The sequence below is a fragment of the Typopeltis vanoorti genome, chromosome 19 (assembly GCF_054136105.1).
Source record: "Typopeltis vanoorti isolate ZY-2024b chromosome 19, IOZ_Tvanoo_1.0, whole genome shotgun sequence".
Classification (NCBI taxonomy): domain Eukaryota; kingdom Metazoa; phylum Arthropoda; class Arachnida; order Uropygi; family Thelyphonidae; genus Typopeltis; species Typopeltis vanoorti.
Window position 1 is genome coordinate 31,926,937 of NC_143567.1, and position 19,572 is coordinate 31,946,508.

The window sequence follows — 19,572 nt, forward strand, 5'->3', positions numbered from 1 at the left end:
GCGTCACCCTTCTAGGAGATTTACATCCACCTAGGGTAGCAATGGCATAAACACTGTAAATTACCCACATTTATACTTTTACAGTACAGAAACTCCAAATGTAATGTTACAATAGTGCAACCAAAGGTTACAATATATGACACAGTGAATAATAACCATTCTGCATAGGTTTGGTTTCTGTACATTCGCATTCACAGTTTAACTTCTCCCTCCCTTCTTAAAATTTCTTGTAGAATTTAAAATGAACATTATTTTCTCCTTCAGTATGCCAAAACATTCAGTAAAATCATTAGATTAACTGCTTACTTCACCGTTTCCTAATATGTATCTCTCAAGGTGTATAACTGTACTATGATAGTATTAAATATTGGCAACTCACTTTAATAGTAAACACTATAATAGCTAACCAAACTGTTGAAAATGTTCTGACTAAAACATTATATATAGAATGCTATGCCAAGCTAAAAAAAAATTCGCTATAGTCCTTAAGAGTTTAACAGTGTATTCAACTGTAATTAAGTTTACATTATTACTAACGTATCAACAATTTTCTTCTAAATTCATCTGTTATTGGTTAGGTAACCAATGTCAGACCTTGCATTTTGATCTTCAAAGATCAACTACATGCATCAGCCCACCTATATTGTGGTCTTCCTTCAAGTCTTTTATCTGACATCTGAAACCACTTCTACTAACTTTTCCTCCTGCCTTCATTTTCAATGACCACACACAACTTTAGATTACTTCTGCTCACACATTTTTGACTGCTACTAATGTCAAGTTATATTCTAATTTCATGATTCTGTAATGGCAACTATCACAGCATCATGTACAACTCTCAGAAGTACATAACAGTAATTTGATGATCAATATATTTTACCAATGATTCACTCCAAGAAATTTCTCAGAACATGTGTTTTCCAGTCTTTGATGAATGGCTTTATTAACAGCCAAACATTCAGATCCATATGTTAATATTGGTTTACCCTTTTATGCTAGTCTACTGTTTTGGTTAATGTTTTATTCCATTTAAATTGTACTTAATAGTTTAAATTTTTGGTTGTTCATTAGGTTCTCTAAAACAACCTTTGATATTTTTCATGTTCCTACATCATGTCTCTTTCTTGCTATATTTATTACAGCAGTTATTCAATTAGAGTATTAAAGATTAGTACTGGATTTTTTTAGGAGTATAACATGATCTGCCTAAAGAAAAGAGCTAAGTTTACTGATTCAGATATGAAGTCAAATGTTCTCTTTTTTATACCATGATCCCCAATGATGATGAATAACTGTGAATACAGCATGCACCATTTCTTTACATCTGATAAACAATTTTTCCTGACCCTTTCTCAAGTATTAATTGCATGATTCTTTTTTGAACTCTCCAAGGAGGAATGTCAACAGAACTCTGATATCTGGTTTAATCTGCCATTATATAATTATTTTTAGATATGAAAACTTTACTCCAATCATTTCCAAGTAAATTGTATAGACGACTATACAAACATTATTGAAGAAAATTTGAAGCAGTCTGAAAACAAGAATAAATTAAGATAAAATTAAAATCAAGACACTCTGCCAGAATGAGTCAATGCTACATTTGAACTTTCAACAAACATCTCTGGAAAGGAAACTCTTCTTTGAAGATAGATATTCAAGTTTATGACTTCAGTTGTTATTTTTCTATAATAGCAATTTCTCTAAAAAATATATAAATGTTAACGGTGAAATGTCATTACTGTCAAAAGCCCTTCCCCAGCCTTTTGCTTTTGTGAATCATATGCATGAAAGGCTGAAACTCTATAGTACACTAGTTGCTACCACTTGAAGATGTTAAACATTAATTCACAAACAGTGGGTGCTCTCTCTCACACAGAGAGAGAGAGAAAGAAAGAGAGATTATCCACTTGGACAAAAAGGCTAGCACATTATCTTAAACAGTTGTCTTTTCTGTCCACTCATTGATGCCTCGCAAGGAAGAGACAAATTTCAAAAATAATAATAATATTCCTACCCGAAATCTTAAGCTGATTCCTTGGAAACATGATAAACAAAGTTGATACATCCACAATAAAAGATGTTACATTCTTCAAAAAATAACTTCAAATCCAAAATACTGTCTTCTAAAATGTCATTTTTATCCCAGAATTATATATTCGCACATGGTTAACACACATACCCCAACACAACATCACCAGAGTTCAAGATTGGTAATAGCAACATAAGAAGCCTGAATGGTAGAGAAATGGAGCTAGCTGAAGAATTGGAGAAGTACCAGATTGACATAATAGGGATGACAAACAAAAACAAAAAACAAAAATGTGAGATCTTTCTAAGAAATAAATACAAAATGTTATATTCAGGCAATGACAATCAATGAAAAGAAGGAGCGGCAATTGTATTCAACACTAAATACGAGGCTCATCTTCTTGAATGGCAGGCAATATCAAGTAGAGTGATGTGGGCTAATATCACAATGGGGAATTGGACAATGAGACTTATTTGTGCCGATTGGTCCCACAGAAGGTTCTACTAAGGTAGAAGCGGAGGAATTTTTTGAGGCTTTAGAGAAAGCAGCTGACACAATGAAAAAGGAAAAGTTGGTCCTTGTTGGGGATCTAAATAGCAGAGTAGGAAATGATTGTCAGACATACAAAAATATTTTGAGAAAATAGCAAAGCTAATAATAATGGCAAATACCTGTCGCATTTCTGCTCAGGATATGGACTGGTTATTACTAACACAATGTTCCAACATAAAAATGTGCACAAATTCACATGAAGAGAAGAGGCAAGGAATAAGAAAAGTCTCATTGACTATATTATTGTTGATAGTGATGTTTTCTCCCTGGTGCAGGACACTAGATTGTACAGAGGATTTGAAATTGGAAGTGATTGCCATTTAGCATTGGGCAAGATAAAATTGAATTTCATATTGAAAAGAAGAACATGTAAGAAAGTTTTAAAGTGAATAAAATATATTGGAAGTTTATTTTCCACTTGGTTAGACTATAATACATTTGGTTTAATTCTTTACCCAAGTGTAGACAAACAAAGTTTGCACCTGAAGTAGTTCAGGACTGAGGCAATTCGTAGCAAAGGTGAACCAAACACTCATCACTCCTTCTCTGTATTTCCCATAATGCAAAGCACATCTCCTTGCAGACATGTACAGGGTGTTCGGGATAAATTTGACATTTATAATTAATTATATTTTTCCGTAAGTTACATGTATTAACACACACTTCTCTTCATTTAAAAGTTTGGACCCTTCTTCATTCATATACAAGATGTCAGAAAGGATGGATAGCTGGAACCCACCTGAATCATGGAAGAGAATAACTTGTATCATGATGATTCGTGCCCGCCATCAAAATAAGGATATTACGACTGCTGCCCAATGCTCCCTGAATACAGTAAAAACAATCAGGCATGAACTAGAGACTTGCAATGGTGACTACGAGGATGTAGCAAGAAGAAAGATCCCTAGCAGACGATCTGATTGCGTTCGTACAGCAGAATTCCTCGCAAATCTGCAGGAACAGGTGTTGAAGAACCCTGGCATTGGAATTCGGGCTTTGTTCGTGGAGTTGCTAACTGTAGTCAAGCCCTGGATAACAAGGGTAGCCAATGGTAGGCCGTATGTATGGCAGCAGGATTCGGCCCCTTGCCACACCTCTGGGAAAAGTCAAAAATGGTTGTCTGAAAATTTCTACGACTTCACCAGTCCAAATGTTTGGCCTCCAAACTCCCCAGACCTTAACCCCATGGATTATTTTGTATGGGGCGCAGTTGAAAAAGACACCAATCGCACTTCCAGTAATACAAAAGCCCAGTTAATGGATAAAATTAAAACAGTTTTTGCGGCCCTTCCCAGGGAGACTGTAGCATCAGCTTGTTCGAGGTTCCGAAGCAGAATTGAAGCTGTGATCGATGCTAATGGTGGTTATTTTGAGTAAATCTTGTTGATAGTATTGTAATTAACTCTGCCTGTAATGTTTTTTTGTCAATTCATTAAATTTAATAGATACAAAGAAGATTTTCTTTTTCCTTACGAAACTGTCAAATTTATCCCGAACACCCTGTATAATGCTATGCATTAAGGGAAGGGCCACTATCCAGACTGGTTTCGACCTTGTCAGTGGGAGGCAGACCCAGAAGTGGTGATACTAAGGCAGAAGCAATGGAGAGGTCATATTTACTTATACGAGTTGCCAAAAGGTGTACCACCTTATTAATTTACTCTGGATTTAAAGAAAGATATAGGAAGTTTATTTTCCACTTGGTTAGACTTGGTCCTGGACTACTTCAGGCACAAGCTTTGTTTGCCTACACTTAGGTAAAGGATTAAACCAAATTTATTATAGTCTAACCAAGTGGAAAGCTGTTCACATCCCTAATCTTTCTCAGGACTCTCATATCTGTGGTCTTTAGTCTTTGGTCAAGTGTTTTATTTCTAACCCAGCTCTCAGATCCATAAGTTAAAATTGGTTTGAACACTGTCTAGTACACACCTAATTTAGTGTTTTGACTAATTTCTCTCGTATACCATATAAATATATTCAGTTGACTTTCCACCATACCGGCTTTATTGATTCTGTTGTCTATTATTTCCATATTTAATTTACTGTCTTCGCAAAAAATTGTGCCATCAATGGCGATATATTAAAAATGAGGATATTAGGAAAGAACTTGACATTGTTAGCATCCAGGAATGCATTAGCAGAGCTAATCTCAGGTAGCATGGTCACTTAAACAGAATGGGAGAGGAAAGATTAGCAAAGCAAGTGTTTTCTGCCAGAATGACAGGAAAAAGACCCAGAGGAAGACCAAGATATAGGTGGATTGATATAGTAAAAAGTGCCTTAGAAGACAGGAATATAAGATCTGATAATGTTGGAATTCTGAAGGATAACATTGATTTGGAGGAAAATTATTGATAGGAAGTTAGAAATAATGTAAGTTCTTCATGTAATACTATCATAATATCCTGTACACCCCTTAAGGGTACATGTCAGGAATTTGATGATGTTTTGAGGGAAAAAAACATACATGTAAAAATTTTCATTTTTTTAATGAGTCCCACATCTTTTTTAACGAGTCCCACATTTCAAAACATTCATTTATAAAAGTTAATTCAGTATGCTTCAGCCACATTGCAGAATGAAGAAACACTGAAAAATGTGAACACTTCATCTAACCATTCTGTATTTCATAATAGAATATATAAACTAGGGCCTCCATAACTCAGTCTGTATAGATTAAGCGCTTTGGTTGGAAACACCCGAGTTCGATTCCAATCCAAGAGACATGATTAACCTTTATCTGGTCTCTTTCAACTAAAGATGAATTAGCCAGTTTCAACCAGAAACTCGTTTTTTTTTTTGTCTCCCAGAACAGGCAAACCGGCCCCATGAATAGATATGGATTACATGAATACTTTAGAGCCAACCATATTGAAGTAATGATTTGTCAGCTCTATTTTTTTATTTTTTTTGGGGGGGGGGGGGGGGGATAATGGTGAACTACCCTAAAAATCTCACCAGAAACACTTTGTGACAAGAATACTTGCTTACAAAGTTATCAAGAGTCGGTCAGAAACGATTGACATGTTAAAAAATCATCCTATATAAACTTAAAAGATTCAAACAGCTTATGAGAATACAATCCTTGGTATCAGTTGCCTCGACTTATACTATTTAACATGAGTGCACCTAGGCACTCATATATTCACCTTTCATTAGTGCAATTTTTGCTGGCCTAACAAACTGTTCCAAACTATTGGTTTTCATCAGAGATCAGATCAAAACTTTAAGAGGACAAAAACTTCCAATATCAATGCACTCCCGTGGAGGAATTATCACAAAAGAGCCAAAAATTCCTTTTCTGCACATTGTAAAATAAACAGATCAATCCATATTTCATATCCGAACACCCCCCCCCCCCCCCACAGGGGCGTTGCTCGGTTAAACAAGGCTCATGCTGTTTCCGTCAGGGAATCAGGTTGAACGGTGAAAAGTCAGCTACCGGAACAAGCTCCAACTGAACATCTAGAAGAATAAACCCAACATAAGAAGGGAAGATATGAACCATCAATATAAGGAACATTAATGGAAACAATCGAACTTGTAGAAGAGGATAAGTACCACTTGGATATAATTGGTATTACTGAAAAAAGGAGACAAAAACAGGGGAGATCTTACTAAAATAATAACTAACTATAGGAGATTATTTTCAAGCAATAATGATCAAAGAAAAGAAAGAGTGGTGATAGCATTCAACACCAAACATGGAGATAAAATTCTTGAAGGTAGTTTGAAGTAGTTATGTGGGCAAACTTTAAAATGGGGAGATAGGCACAAATAAGTTTCATTGTCCATCGTTCCACAAGGTTCTAAGGAAGACGTGGAAGCATTTTTTTGAGTCATTAGAACAAGTAGCTAACAATGAAAAATGGAAAACATGGTCCTTGTTGGAATCTAAACAACAGGATAGGAAATGAATCGCAATAGGCATATAGGAAGGCTGTGGGAAAATGTGGTGAAAAGAGCAAAGCTAATAATATGGTAAGCATTTGCTGGATTTCTGCTAGGACAGACTAGTCATTACTAACACTATGTTCTGACATAAAGATGCATACACATTCACGTGGAGAAAAGACACAAGAAATAGAACAGCACCGTCTCACACCAGATTTAACTAAACCATCTTCTTGTACCTCCTTCAATCCTAACTGCTGATTTACAACTGAAATAAAGACTAAGTATTGCTTGATATAATGCCCCATTGATACCATATAAATGCAGCGTACTGAATAGCTTCTCTTGGCACCTTGTCGTATGCCTTTTCCAGATCGACAAAACTTAAATACAGATCTTTGTTATATTCCCATGATTTCTCGACTATTTGTCGTAAAGTTAAGATCTGATCTTGACAGCTTCTATTTGGCTGGAATCCAGCCTGTTCTTCACCAAGCTTTTCCTCCACAACTCTTCTCAGCCGTTTCTCAAGTATACTAGCATAAATCTTACCAGGAACACCAAGTAGGGAAATACTTCTGTAATTCTCACATTCAGTTTTATTTCCCTTTTTATATATAGGTACTATGAGAGCTCTACTCCAATCATCGGGAATTCGTCCCTCTGTCCACGCCTTTTGAACTATGCAGTGCAGCCACTGTAAGACTTTTATACCACCATACTTAAGGATTTCTGGTCGAATATCATCTATTTCTGCTGCCTTTCCACATTTCAAGCCTTTGATGGCTTTTTCTACTTCAAGTATGGATATGTATTCCTGACTGTATGCCTGGTCAGTGTTTTTTTTTTTACCACTGTGCTGTCATTACTGCTTGTTTCATTTAGCAATTTTTTGAAGTAATTACCCCATACTTCAAGGATATCTTTTTCTCCTGTTTTCATGTCACCTTTATCATCTCTAATTCCTTCATGATAAGAACATATCTTCAATAACTAACTTCAGAAAGAACACATGTTCTTCTTGTGGTTATATCAGTTGCTTTAATATCATTTTTGTTCTAGATGATTATCAGAACTGCTCAGTCCTCCTTGTATAAGCATGTACAAAGAATTTGAAATTGGAAGTGACCATTACTTAGTGCTAAGTAGGATAAAAATGGATATCATACCGAGAAGAACAGTGTGTAAGAAAGAATTAAAAAATTAAAGTTGACCAGCTTTACAAGTAAATTGTAGACTCTACTATACAAACATTATTGAAGAAAATTTAAAGCAGTCTGAAAACAAGAATAAAACTACAGAGTCTCAAGTGACAAACTCTGAAGAATACACTGACTGATTCAGCTAGGGAGATGTGATGAAGTTGTCTGTAAGGATAGAAAAATAAGAACCCCCATGGTGGACACAAGAAGTTAAAGAAGGTTTTGGAAAAGAAAGCATACCAAAAGTTCCAAGCAAATAAGTCAGCAGATGCCCTAAAAGAATGCAGAAAGAAATGTAAGAGCTAAATTATGTGTAAAAGTAGCAGGAAGACTTTGGTAAGAAATGTCTGAAGTAATTACTTTAAAAACTGTGAAACAAACCAAGCAGTGGCATACTAGAACATTTTCAAGAGGAACACACAGATACCTGAAGCAGAAATAGGCATCAAAAACTTAAAATGCAGCTGGAGTAGATGATATTTGACCCAAAATGCTTAAGTATGTAAATATAAAAGTTTGTATTGGCTATACTGCATAATTCAGAGAGCTAGGTAAGAAGGTTGAATTCCAGATGATTAGAGTAGAGCTCTAATACTTCCCATCTATATAAAAAAAAGGAAAAAGTTTTGTAGATCTGGAAAAGGTAAATGACAAGGTGCCCAGAGAAAAGCTTTTCAAAACACCACTATATGGGATAAACTGAACATTATATAGAGCATTCTTTTTCAGTATTTTAACATTTTAATACTTCATAATTAAACAACTTTTAAGATTGCATAATATATAAACTGAAATAAAACACCAAAGAAAATACCTATAGTAAAAGCAACAAAGCCCTTGCAGGTAATTGTGGAAGACAAGGGGGAGGCCTTTCCCCAATTTGTTATACCTGTAACAGGAAGTTTTCTGCTTTGGCAAGTTGAGTACTGAATTTTTCTACTAATTCGGCAGAAGCCAAACCAAATATTCGGTGCATCCCTAATGGTCAACAAGTAAATACACAATTTTTATAGACTATTTTATATCAACTAATATTCATAAACCAAAAAAAGACCATGCAGACTGCTAAAGTGATATTTCACTGTGAAATTCTTTATTTTAACTGTATATTTAAACCTTTAATTTATATTAGCAATTTTTTTCATTATTCAAATTAAGTGGATATTGAATCCAACATTATTTCAAAACCGAATAGAGAAACTACAAGAGTTTCGTGCTGAATATAGAGACTATAAAAGTTACGGCGGATCCAAGCGTAAGCAAACCTTTTGTGAGAGGGGCAACTCGCAGTAAAGGTGGAGTAAGCTCTGACCACTATCCTTAGTATTTCCCATAATGTAAAACATCTCCTAGCAGACATGTATTATGTTATACATTATGGGGTGGGGTGGGGGGTCACTACCCTGACTGGTTTCGACCTTTGTTGAGGTCTTGTCAGTGGGAGCCAGATCCAGATGTAAATACTCAGGTTGAAGGAATGCAGAACTTATATACTTTACTATACGAGTTGCCAAAAAAGGTGTCACATCATACCAGTAATTCTTGGTGCATTTTGTGATGCGACACCTTTTTTAGCAACTCGTTTGGTAAAGTATAAATTCTGCATCCCTTCAACCTGAGTATTTATATCTAGGTCTGGCACCCACTAACAAGATATCAACAAAGGTCGAAACCGGTGTGGAGAGGAGGGGGGGGATCTAGGTAGTGACTCCCATAATGTATACCATCATACATGTCTGCTAGGAGATGTGTTTTACATTATGGGAATTAATTAGAAGAAACACACGTATAAACCACAGTGAAAATTATTTAATTGTAAATATTTCATCCTAAGTATCTTAGGACATCATCAGTACAGTATTTAAACAAAAATTAGGAATAACATACAGTTAGGGCGCATGATTACAATAGAATCTCATGAAAACGTGCTCAAGTAGTAAAAAAAAAAAAAAAAAAAAAAAGAAACGTTAATTATTTAACACAGTTTTGTATGATAATTTCCCATACTTTAGGAATAGTAAGAACATCGTTGCGGTTTAGGTTTGGTCTGTGTAGTAGGGCTTCAGAACTTTCTTTGTATAAACGTTCATGTTTAAATAAAGATCTATGTAAAAGTTTAGCCTTTTCCCAATGGATCCTATGGTTTGAATTTTCAATTCCATGTTGAGAGAGGCCAGATTTCTGCGGTTTAAGAAGACGAATGTGGTCTTGATGTTCTGAGATGCGTTTCTGAACAGACCTACCTGTCTGTCCAAAGTAAGATAATTTGAATGAGCATGGAATCTCATAAACACTAGGTAACATCAAGGGTGAGAATTTGTCCTTAGGAGAAGGTAATAAGTTGTAAATTTGGTTGAAAGGTTTGTAAGTAGTGGCAAAATTGTATTTCTTCATAATTTTAGAAAGACGTTCTGAGATGCCTTTAACGTAAGGTATGGGAATCCTATGCACTTCTTCCTGTCTGGTTTGATGTATGCAGAAATGACTGATGATTTTTTGGGTTGTTTTGGGATTATATCCATTTAGGATGGCTGTATTTTTGATAACTTCTAATTCCTGGTTTAAAGATTCTTCAGAGGAGCAGAATTTGTGTGCTCTGGAAACTAGTGATTTAATAATGCCAGATTTCTGAGATGGATGATGAGCAGAAGAATTGTGAATGTAGCGACCTGAGAATGTAGGCTTGCGAAAGACGGAAGTGGCAATGGAACCGTCTTCTTTTCTTTTGATGTGTAAATCCAAAAAAGAGATACCCTGTGGAGATTCTTTTTCTAACGTAAAGTTGATGCGCATTATTAAATCACTAGTTTCCAGAGCACACAAATTCTGCTCCTCTGAAGAATCTTTAAACCAGGAATTAGAAGTTATCAAAAATACAGCCATCCTAAATGGATATAATCCCAAAACAACTCAAAAAATCATCAGTCACTTCTGCATACATCAAACCAGACAGGAAGAAGTGTATAGGATTCCCATACCTTACGTTAAAGGCATCTCAGAACGTCTTTCTAAAATTATGAAGAAATACAATTTTGCCGCTACTTACAAACCTATCAAACAAATTTACAACTTATTACCTTCTCCTAAGGACAAATTCTCACCCTTGATGTTACCTGGTGTTTATGAGATTCCATGCTCATGCAAATTATCTTACTTTGGACAGACAGGTAGGTCTGTTCAGAAACGCATCTCGGAACATCAAGACCATATTCGTCTTCTTAAACCGCAGAAATCTGGCCTCTCTCAACACGGAAATGAAAATCCCAACCATAGGATCCATTGGGAAAAGGCTAAACTTTTACATAGATCTTTATTTAAACATGAATGTTTATACAAAGAAAGTTCTGAAGCCCTACTACACAGACCAAACCTAAACCACAACGACGTTCTTACTATTCCTAAAGTATGGGAAATTATCATACAAAACTGTGTTAAATAATTAACGTTTTTTTCTTTTTTGTACTACTTTAGCACGTTATGCACATTTTCATGAGATTTATTGTAATCATGCGCCCTAACTGTATGTTATTCCTAATTTTTGTTTAAATACTGTAATGATGATGTCCTAAGATACTTAGGATGAAATATTTACAATTAAATAATTTTCACTGTGGTTTATACGTGTGTTTCTTCTAATTATGAACGCACCAAAGGTTTCGTTATTTAAAAAAAAAATTATGGGAATTAGTAAGGATAATAATCAGAGCTTACTCCACCTTTACTACGAGTTTCCCCATCATGAAAGATTTGCTTACGCTTGGATCTGCTGGAACTTTTATAGTTTCTCTATTCAGCTTTGAAATAATGTTGGATTCAATATCCACTTAATTTGAATAATTTTACATCGCTAAAGTGAAGCCTTTTGCCTCTCTTTTTTCAGTAATTCTGTATTTTATTTTAAAAAAAAAATGTAGTGCCATTTTTAAAGAGGCCAGCAAAAATGAATCAAAATTATTAAGTGCAGGCTACTTAAAAAAAAAAAAAACTATTCTGCAGAAATTCACAAGTCACTGAGGCAATGACACTTTGTAACCCAACTCCACAAACCAATTACATGAAAGGGAAAAACCATCCACCACAACATGCAATGAACAATCAGAGAAGCCAGCAATCCACTCATGAAAGTATGAGGAGACCATTAAATGGTAGCTTGGTTCTTAAGATGCCTCCAAAAAAATTCCTCTACACTTTTTTGTAGCCTGTGAAAAAGATAGATAATTAACTTATTAATAGCTAATCCAGGAATGCATTAGCAGAGCTAATTCAGGTGGTATGGCCACTTAAACAGAATGGGCAAAGAAAGATTAGCAAAACAAGTGTTCTCTGCCAGGTTGGCAGCAAAACAACCCGGAGGAAGACCAAGATATAGGTGGATTGATACGGTACAAAGTGCCTTAGACGATAGAAATATAAGATCTGATAATGTTGGAGTCTTGACAAGTAACAGACTGATTTGGAGGAAAATTGTAGATAGGAAGTTATGTAGTGATGTAATTTTTTTCATGTAGTACTATCATATCCTGTACACCTCTTGAGGGTACATGGCAGGAATTTGATGATGATAGCTAATTAACTGATTGGTCTCTAGATAGTGAAGAAGCAGGTTGTTGATGATCATTATTTTTGAGAACTGTGGTAAAGACAATAGTTTGATGGCTGGCTTCTATCTTTTATCAATAGGCTGACATGACTGACAGCCTATAAAGCCAATATAAGATGGTTGATTGATTGATTTGGGGTTTTATGGCACAAGGAGAGGAAATGTCATATGGGTTGTAGCAGTGCACAGGATGTTGATAGGTAAATAAATATATAATTAAATAGCAAACATGATAAATTTGTGAATAATATAAAATATATATACAAGATTTATTTACACACACACACACACACACACACACACACACACACACACACACACACACACACACACACACAGGTATCCCTCAATTAACGTGGTTAATTAATCCCTCAATGTTACCATGTATAACAAAACCGCATTAAGCAAATCTAATAATCAATGGAAAAATTACAATTCGTCCATGATCGATTACTGTATTAATAATTTGTTTTATGTGGTACTCATTTAGGAAAGATAAAAAATGAATGCAAAGTAAATATTTAATAAATGCTTGAACCTAGATTATTTACTGCAATTTTTTTTATCAAAAGAAGTTATCAAGAGTTGTTTGAGCAGTTTTAGTTTTTTTTTTCTTATCGGCATAAATTCTACAATAACAAGAAAATTACTTCATACTTCAGCGAACAAGCAATAAAACAAAGAAAAAAACACTGCATATATAATACATGATGGTACAAATTAAGTGGATATTGAATCCAACAATATTTCAAAGCCGAATAGAGAAACTACTAGAATTTCGTGCCGAATATATAGAAACTAAAAGTTTCGGCAGATGCAAGCATAAATAACCTTATGGGCAACTCGTAGTAAAGGTGGAGTAAGCTCCAGATCACTTTCCTTAGTATTTTCCATAAATGTAAAGCACATCTCCTAGAGGACATGTTATGATAAATAAGTCTTTGGCTCTCTATTATAATGATGATGGTTTATTTATTTTCAGTTACAATCTAGAAATTATTGAACAAAGAATAATAATAATAATTAAAAAAAAAAAAAAAAAAAAAAAAAAAAAAAAAAAAAAAAAAAACTATACTGACATCTGAGGTCGCAGTATCTCTCAGATACAGTTTACTGTAAAATATCACAAACCTTTACATAACGTGTTAAACCAAACTGACAGCAAAAAAACAGTGGGGAATATCACTCGTAACATGTAAATACACAGCTACTCATGACCAAGCCATACAATGAATTGTGTAAGAATATTTATATTAAACATTTTGCTTGTATCTGTCAGATCAGCTGCGAGCTCCTTAGGGTTAAAGATGTGTTAATCAAAACTCTTGCCACGTATATCAAGGGATTGCTGCAATAATCAAATCCGCACTAAGCAAGGGATACCTGTGTGTGTGTGTGTGTGTGTGTGTGTGTGTGTGTGTATACACACACACACACACACATATATATATACACACATATATATTAGTATCTACATATAAACAAAATTTATAATCATATGTCTTTGAATAAATAAATGTTTCGCAAAAATTTTAAAAAAATCATAAAATTTGTGTTGCATTTCTCATATATAGGTGAGTCATCAGCCCTCAGTAAATAAGAATGTGTGAAATGACTGTGACCTATGCAAAGCCTGGCAAGAACAACTTCTCTTCTGTTCCTACATTGACTAGACTGCCAGTGCTTCCTGCCAGGAGTGTTTCTGTCATTGGACAATTGACTCTTGATTTTATAATCTGTTTGTAGTCAAGTATAAGTGACCGTTGAACAGTATGTTGAGAAAGTATGAGCTGATCTAGCAGCCACATCTGTGATATCATTTCCCTTAATTCCAATGTGGCTGGGAATCCAACACAACTGAACATCAAAATTACGAGTCTGTATTTTGTACAGGAGTTGAAGCACTTGAAGCCCTTGGATGTGGATTATACACCAGAGAGGAGAGAGCCTGTAAAGAACTTAAGAGTCTGTATAAATTATACACTTCTGGTAGGAGTTTTCTGATATGCACAAGTGCAAGCTGAATGGCATGCAAGTCTGCTGTAAAGTTACTGCAATCGTGTAGGATCTAGTACAGATTGTAATGCTAGGGAGCACGGCCGACAGGGATCTCTGATCTTGAATCATCAGTATAGATGAGCAAGAAATCATGGTGAGAATGGGCTGCTATGCATGCATTGAATAATTGAAGGTAGACAGATGAGGGGGGTGTATGACTTTTGTAGCTGACAAAGTGAGAGGTTACAGGATGGAATGCAAGCCTATCATGGAAGAATGCTGTTTTGTTTGGTGTAGGTAACATTCATGCCCAACAGCTTCCATAGCCTCTTTAACGTGCATACCAAAAGGATGGATGGCAGTCTGATACGTAATACAGGACTTCCCAATGCAGAGAAGCAGAGAAAAGAGATGTCAATGTAGGATGATCTGGAAGGGAATTTATTTTCAGGGCATAATTAAAAGAAACATTTTCATATAAGTGATAAAGGGGATTCATGTGATTCAACTTAAAGACTTTGAACAGATGATGTGTTAAAAGCATCAGTAGCTAATTGGATACCCTAATGATAAATTGGGTCCAACCATTGGAGTATGCTCTCTCTTGCAGAACTGTAAACCTGGACCCATAATAAAGCTTTGAATGTACAAGTGCACGATAAATGCAGAGCAAGGAACATCAATCAGCACCCTATTCAGTAGAAGAAATTTCAGAGGATGTTCAATGAGGTTTCTATCAAATATGAGACCCAGAAACTTAGCCTCTGGAATATGGGGATACCATCTTGCCCATTCTTAAATCAGGATGGAGAGTGCATTTCTGACAGAAAACCTGAACCCATGACAAGACACGATTGATTGAAGTTGTCTTTCAACAATTCTCATGCAATACAGGATGGATCCTAGCTCTCAAACAAGCTTTTAGGTTTAGGGCCAGGGGGATATATTAGAATCAAAGCTACTTAGTATTATTTTCAATGTCCTCCTTGTGAAACAGTGGAAGTAGTTTGTCTTGGTCATCTAAACAAGATTTGAAGACTGATGCCAAAGAGGTGTCTTCTGTAGATGTTACCACTATACTACTCTTTTAGGTTTGATGATCTTTACTGTGGGGGTTAATGAAAGCCGAGTAAAGAGATGGAATTCTGAACTTGAGCTATGAACATATGCTGCATTTAGCTTGGAATGCTTTGGCACAATTGTTGGAAAACCAAGGCTAGATAATGTTAAGAGGTTATAATTCCATTTAATCATGTTGGAAGTTTTCTCCCACTTGGTTATATTATAAATTAAAGATGCCAAGAAATTACATTTTTGGTTTAATCCTTTATCCAAGTGTAAGCAAACAAAGTTCGCACCTGAAGTATTTTCAAGACTGGACAACTCATATATAGAAGCTAATGACTTCACATCACTTACCTTATAAAGGTCGAAACCGGTCTGGGTAGTGACCCTTCTCATAATGCATTATACATGTCCATAAGGATATGTGCTTTGCATTATGGAATACTAAGGCAAGTGATTGCTTCTATATACGAGTTACCCAGTCCTGAAATTACTTCAGGTGCAAATTTTGTCTGGATAAAGAATTAAATCAAGAATATAATTTCTTGGCATCTCTAATTTCCAGTTAATTATATTTTAGCACTGTTATCAATGTTTAAAGGGATATATATAAAAATAAGTTATCAAAAGCATAATCACTTTGAAAGTACCTTTCTGATGCAACTCCAAGTTAGCTAGCAAAATCATGTCATTTATGCCCATGTGGTGCTGAATTGCTATTTAAAAAGAAAAAAGGAAAAAAAAAAGTCACATATACAGTGCAGATATTTTCTAGAAATGTCAAGTATAAATAAGAAATATTTTGAGAAAATAAACTAAAGCTTATTTCTTCATAGAGCATTAAAATGCTATTTCCTATAAATTCAGAAAACTGAATTTATAGGAAAACTCTGAACATAAACGCATAAAATAAAAATCATAAACTAACAAACTTTTTTTTTTTTTTTTTTTTTTTTTTTAATAAGAAAAAATAAAATCACTGATTTTTTATCTTCATACTGTCTGGAATGAAAGTAAATTTCAAAACCGTTTTTTCTTTTCATAACTAAATTTTGATATTTAAAAAAAAAAAAAAATACTGTAGTAGGTCATGCTCTTATTCTGTTAATGCAATTACTTCACCTCTAAAAGTGAAATCACTATACTGTGGTACAAATGACTGATACTATCATGTCATGACAGCAAACATCACTTGTCTGGTACTTGCTGTCAAAAAAAAAAAAATAATAATAAAATAATAAATAATAAAAACAATTATCATTTATGGAAGAATCTTACATGCCAATGAAACTGGTATTACAGGACTAATTACAATGACAATTTAGCTCATATCCTTCAAGCAAGGCTGACAATTTTAATGCAAATATAACTGAATTATGCATTGAACATTTTATACCTTATTAAACCTGACATGCATGTTTAATTTTTACAATATTTATCTAAAAGCATTATGGGTATTTGGGTAAGGGTAGATCCAGACTTCAATTTTAATACTGTGATTAATATATATTTTAAATATTACTAGTGTTCTCTCAATTACCTGACATTCCAAATAATCCAACACTCGTTTTAACCAATTCAGTTCTTAGAACAGTACTGCGACTATACATTGTACCCTAAGTTATCCAATCATGAAATTTCCAAAAATAAATGGATATTTTAATGATTACTATAATTTACTCAAACTTTTCACTTGTAACATTTATAATTGAATTTTATATATATAGAGGGAAAGACACTCATTGTCAACTTTTGCTAGTTCTCTTCATAAAACATCTTACCTATCACTATTTTCATGGTTTGTCATTTTATTACCAAATTAGTGAGAGTAAGTATATAATTTGTAAACTTCAGATTTCAAAAAATGTCATATGCACAGAATAGAGCAGCTTAATATCACTGTAAATATCAGGTTTAAAACTACTCTCAATGTTCTATACCAGGTTCCCAAACTGTGCGCCATGAAATATCCCAATATTTTCAGTGTGTTCAGAGTGTGCCTCAACACAATGTTGAGAGGATGTGCACTAATTACAATTTATTTATTCAATGATTTGATTGTTCAAAATATGTACTTATTTAAAACTTGTTACATAAATTGTTTTTTTTTTTTTGAAATATGCGTTTCATTTATTTATTTATTTTTAACTTAACCAACCTAACCACACCAACTGCAACTGTTAGGTAAGCCTATGTTCTGACTTAGTGCTGTGAACCAAAAAAGTTTGGGAACCACTGTTCTATACAGATTATAAATAATGGGAGATAGCATAGTCTATTTATCTACGCCTGATTTATCCATTTTCACAAGTTGGTAAGAAGAGATCTAATGCAATCATATGGGATCAGACCTTGTGGTCAACTTTCTGGATTAAGGGCAGCTAGTACAAGATTTTATACCACTATATCTGCATTTTATAATACTGTAGATGGGCTAAAGGTTAGATAAGTCAATAGCATTACTCTAAAGACAAGAAATACTGAAGTAATGCAATTTTTAGAACTTGTTTCATCACTTCAATAAGCAAGATGAATTGACAACGAGTAACAAAAAACTATCAAATATATTCAAAAACATTTATGCCCTGTGAATTTCAAACCCACAGCATATTGCCTGGAGAGCAAAGCCAATCCACTTGGCCAACTAGGCTAGTAATTACGATTCCTTTGTGGTAATCTTTCCTTAATTTTTAAGCTTTTTTTGTAGCCTGAAGAACATTTTTGCCTCCCTCCATAAACATAGTAATAAAGGTGTTCAGCCATTTTTATGCTTTCCATGTTTTCTGTAACAGCACATACTGACTTATTAGACAGGAACTTTGCACCCACCTCTCACACTGCCCCCTTAACAAAATAACTGCATCAAAGTTATTTCTTTTAGTTTGATTCTTGTTTTCAAATTCCTTCACTTTTCCTTCCATAATTTGTATATCTGATCTGTGGTTCACACCTGAGAGTTGCTAAACCTGAATCTTTTCCCAAGTTTAGTAATACCAAGTTCTTTTTTTTTTTCAGTGGATCACCCATCATACTGAATGTCAGATGGAGGTTGCTATATATACAATTCTCTGCATTAAATAATTTATCAGGAATAACAATTTATAACACCCACATGAAAAAAAAAAAAAAATCTCTTGGCTTCATACCTTGCCTCCAATACATGCTCCTGCCACAACCATTCCAGATGTCCAATATGCAAGGTCCCCTATATCCTTTTGCCAGATAGAGATCAGAAAAATATTGTCCAAATTATGGTGGAATTCCTCCAATTGTTTGTGCACCAGAATGGACTCCTATCCTGTATATACTTCCTTACTCCACTAGTATCTATCACACAGCCTGGAAATTGGCCTATATTCAACCTATTCCCAAGAAAGGTGACAAATCACTATAATCAAACTACTGTCCTATCACACTCACCTCAGTCTTGTCTAGAGTAATGGAGAGAACCATTAATTCCAAAGTTCTACACTACCTTGAAGGCATCCAAGCTAATAATGACCACTAGTATGGATTCCATTGATGCCAATTAACAGATCTACTCTCATATATCACCTATCTATGGACAAATGCCAGGGAGAAATTTGGTGAATCTTAAGTTGTTGCACTTGATATCTCCAAAGGTTCTGGCACAAAGAGTTACTAAACACACTTCCATCATTTGGTCTGTCCCAAGACTTCTGCAGTCAGATTGCCAGTTTTCTGTCTAGATGCACGCAATGTGTGATAGTGGATAGTTCCTTGTCTTCTCACCATCCAACTAATGTTGGGGGTTCCACATGGTTCTGTTCTCTCACCAACTCTCTTCCTTCTATATAACAATGACCTCAAACCCAACACATAGTTTTGCAGAATAGAGTACATTGCACTCCTCCCTTTCATTTGATAAACCTTACTCTACACATATCGCCTCAACTTACAGAACATCAACCACCATTGCCCTCAATTCTGATCTCTAAGCTATCCTCTAATGGGCTTCAGATAACCATGTCAATTTCAATGCCAACAAAATCCAGTTCTGCCTTATTTCTCACAAAAAAGAACCATTTTCTCCTGGAATTATCTTTGACAACACTCAAATTTCCAGACAAGATAAGATTCCTCTTCTTGGAATCACTCTGACATTCAAGCCTCTATTAGCATAAACACACCACAACCATTACCTCCTCAGCTTCTAAAAAACTAGAATTTCTCTTTCGCTCAAGACATCACTTCTGAACAGCTGT

At 34.7% G+C, this 19,572-nt stretch overlaps 1 protein-coding gene across 3 annotated transcripts in view; it reads right to left on the reverse strand.

The window, feature by feature from the left end:
- LOC150095974 (splicing factor, proline- and glutamine-rich-like) overlaps window positions 1–19,572 on the reverse strand; it is a 226,590-nt gene that overhangs the window by 18,555 nt on the left and 188,463 nt on the right. For 2 of the 3 annotated variants that reach the window (XR_016549959.1, XM_090409421.1), the window contains exon 8: window positions 15,997–16,062. Coding sequence is in view for 1 of the 3 variants with exons in the window: in XM_090409421.1 (XP_090265547.1) it covers window positions 16,039–16,062 (24 nt within the window). In the remaining 2 variants the exon portion in view is untranslated. Of the gene's footprint in view, window positions 1–15,985; window positions 16,063–19,572 lie in introns of all 3 variants that reach the window. The other variant, XR_016549960.1, reaches the window with a different exon arrangement.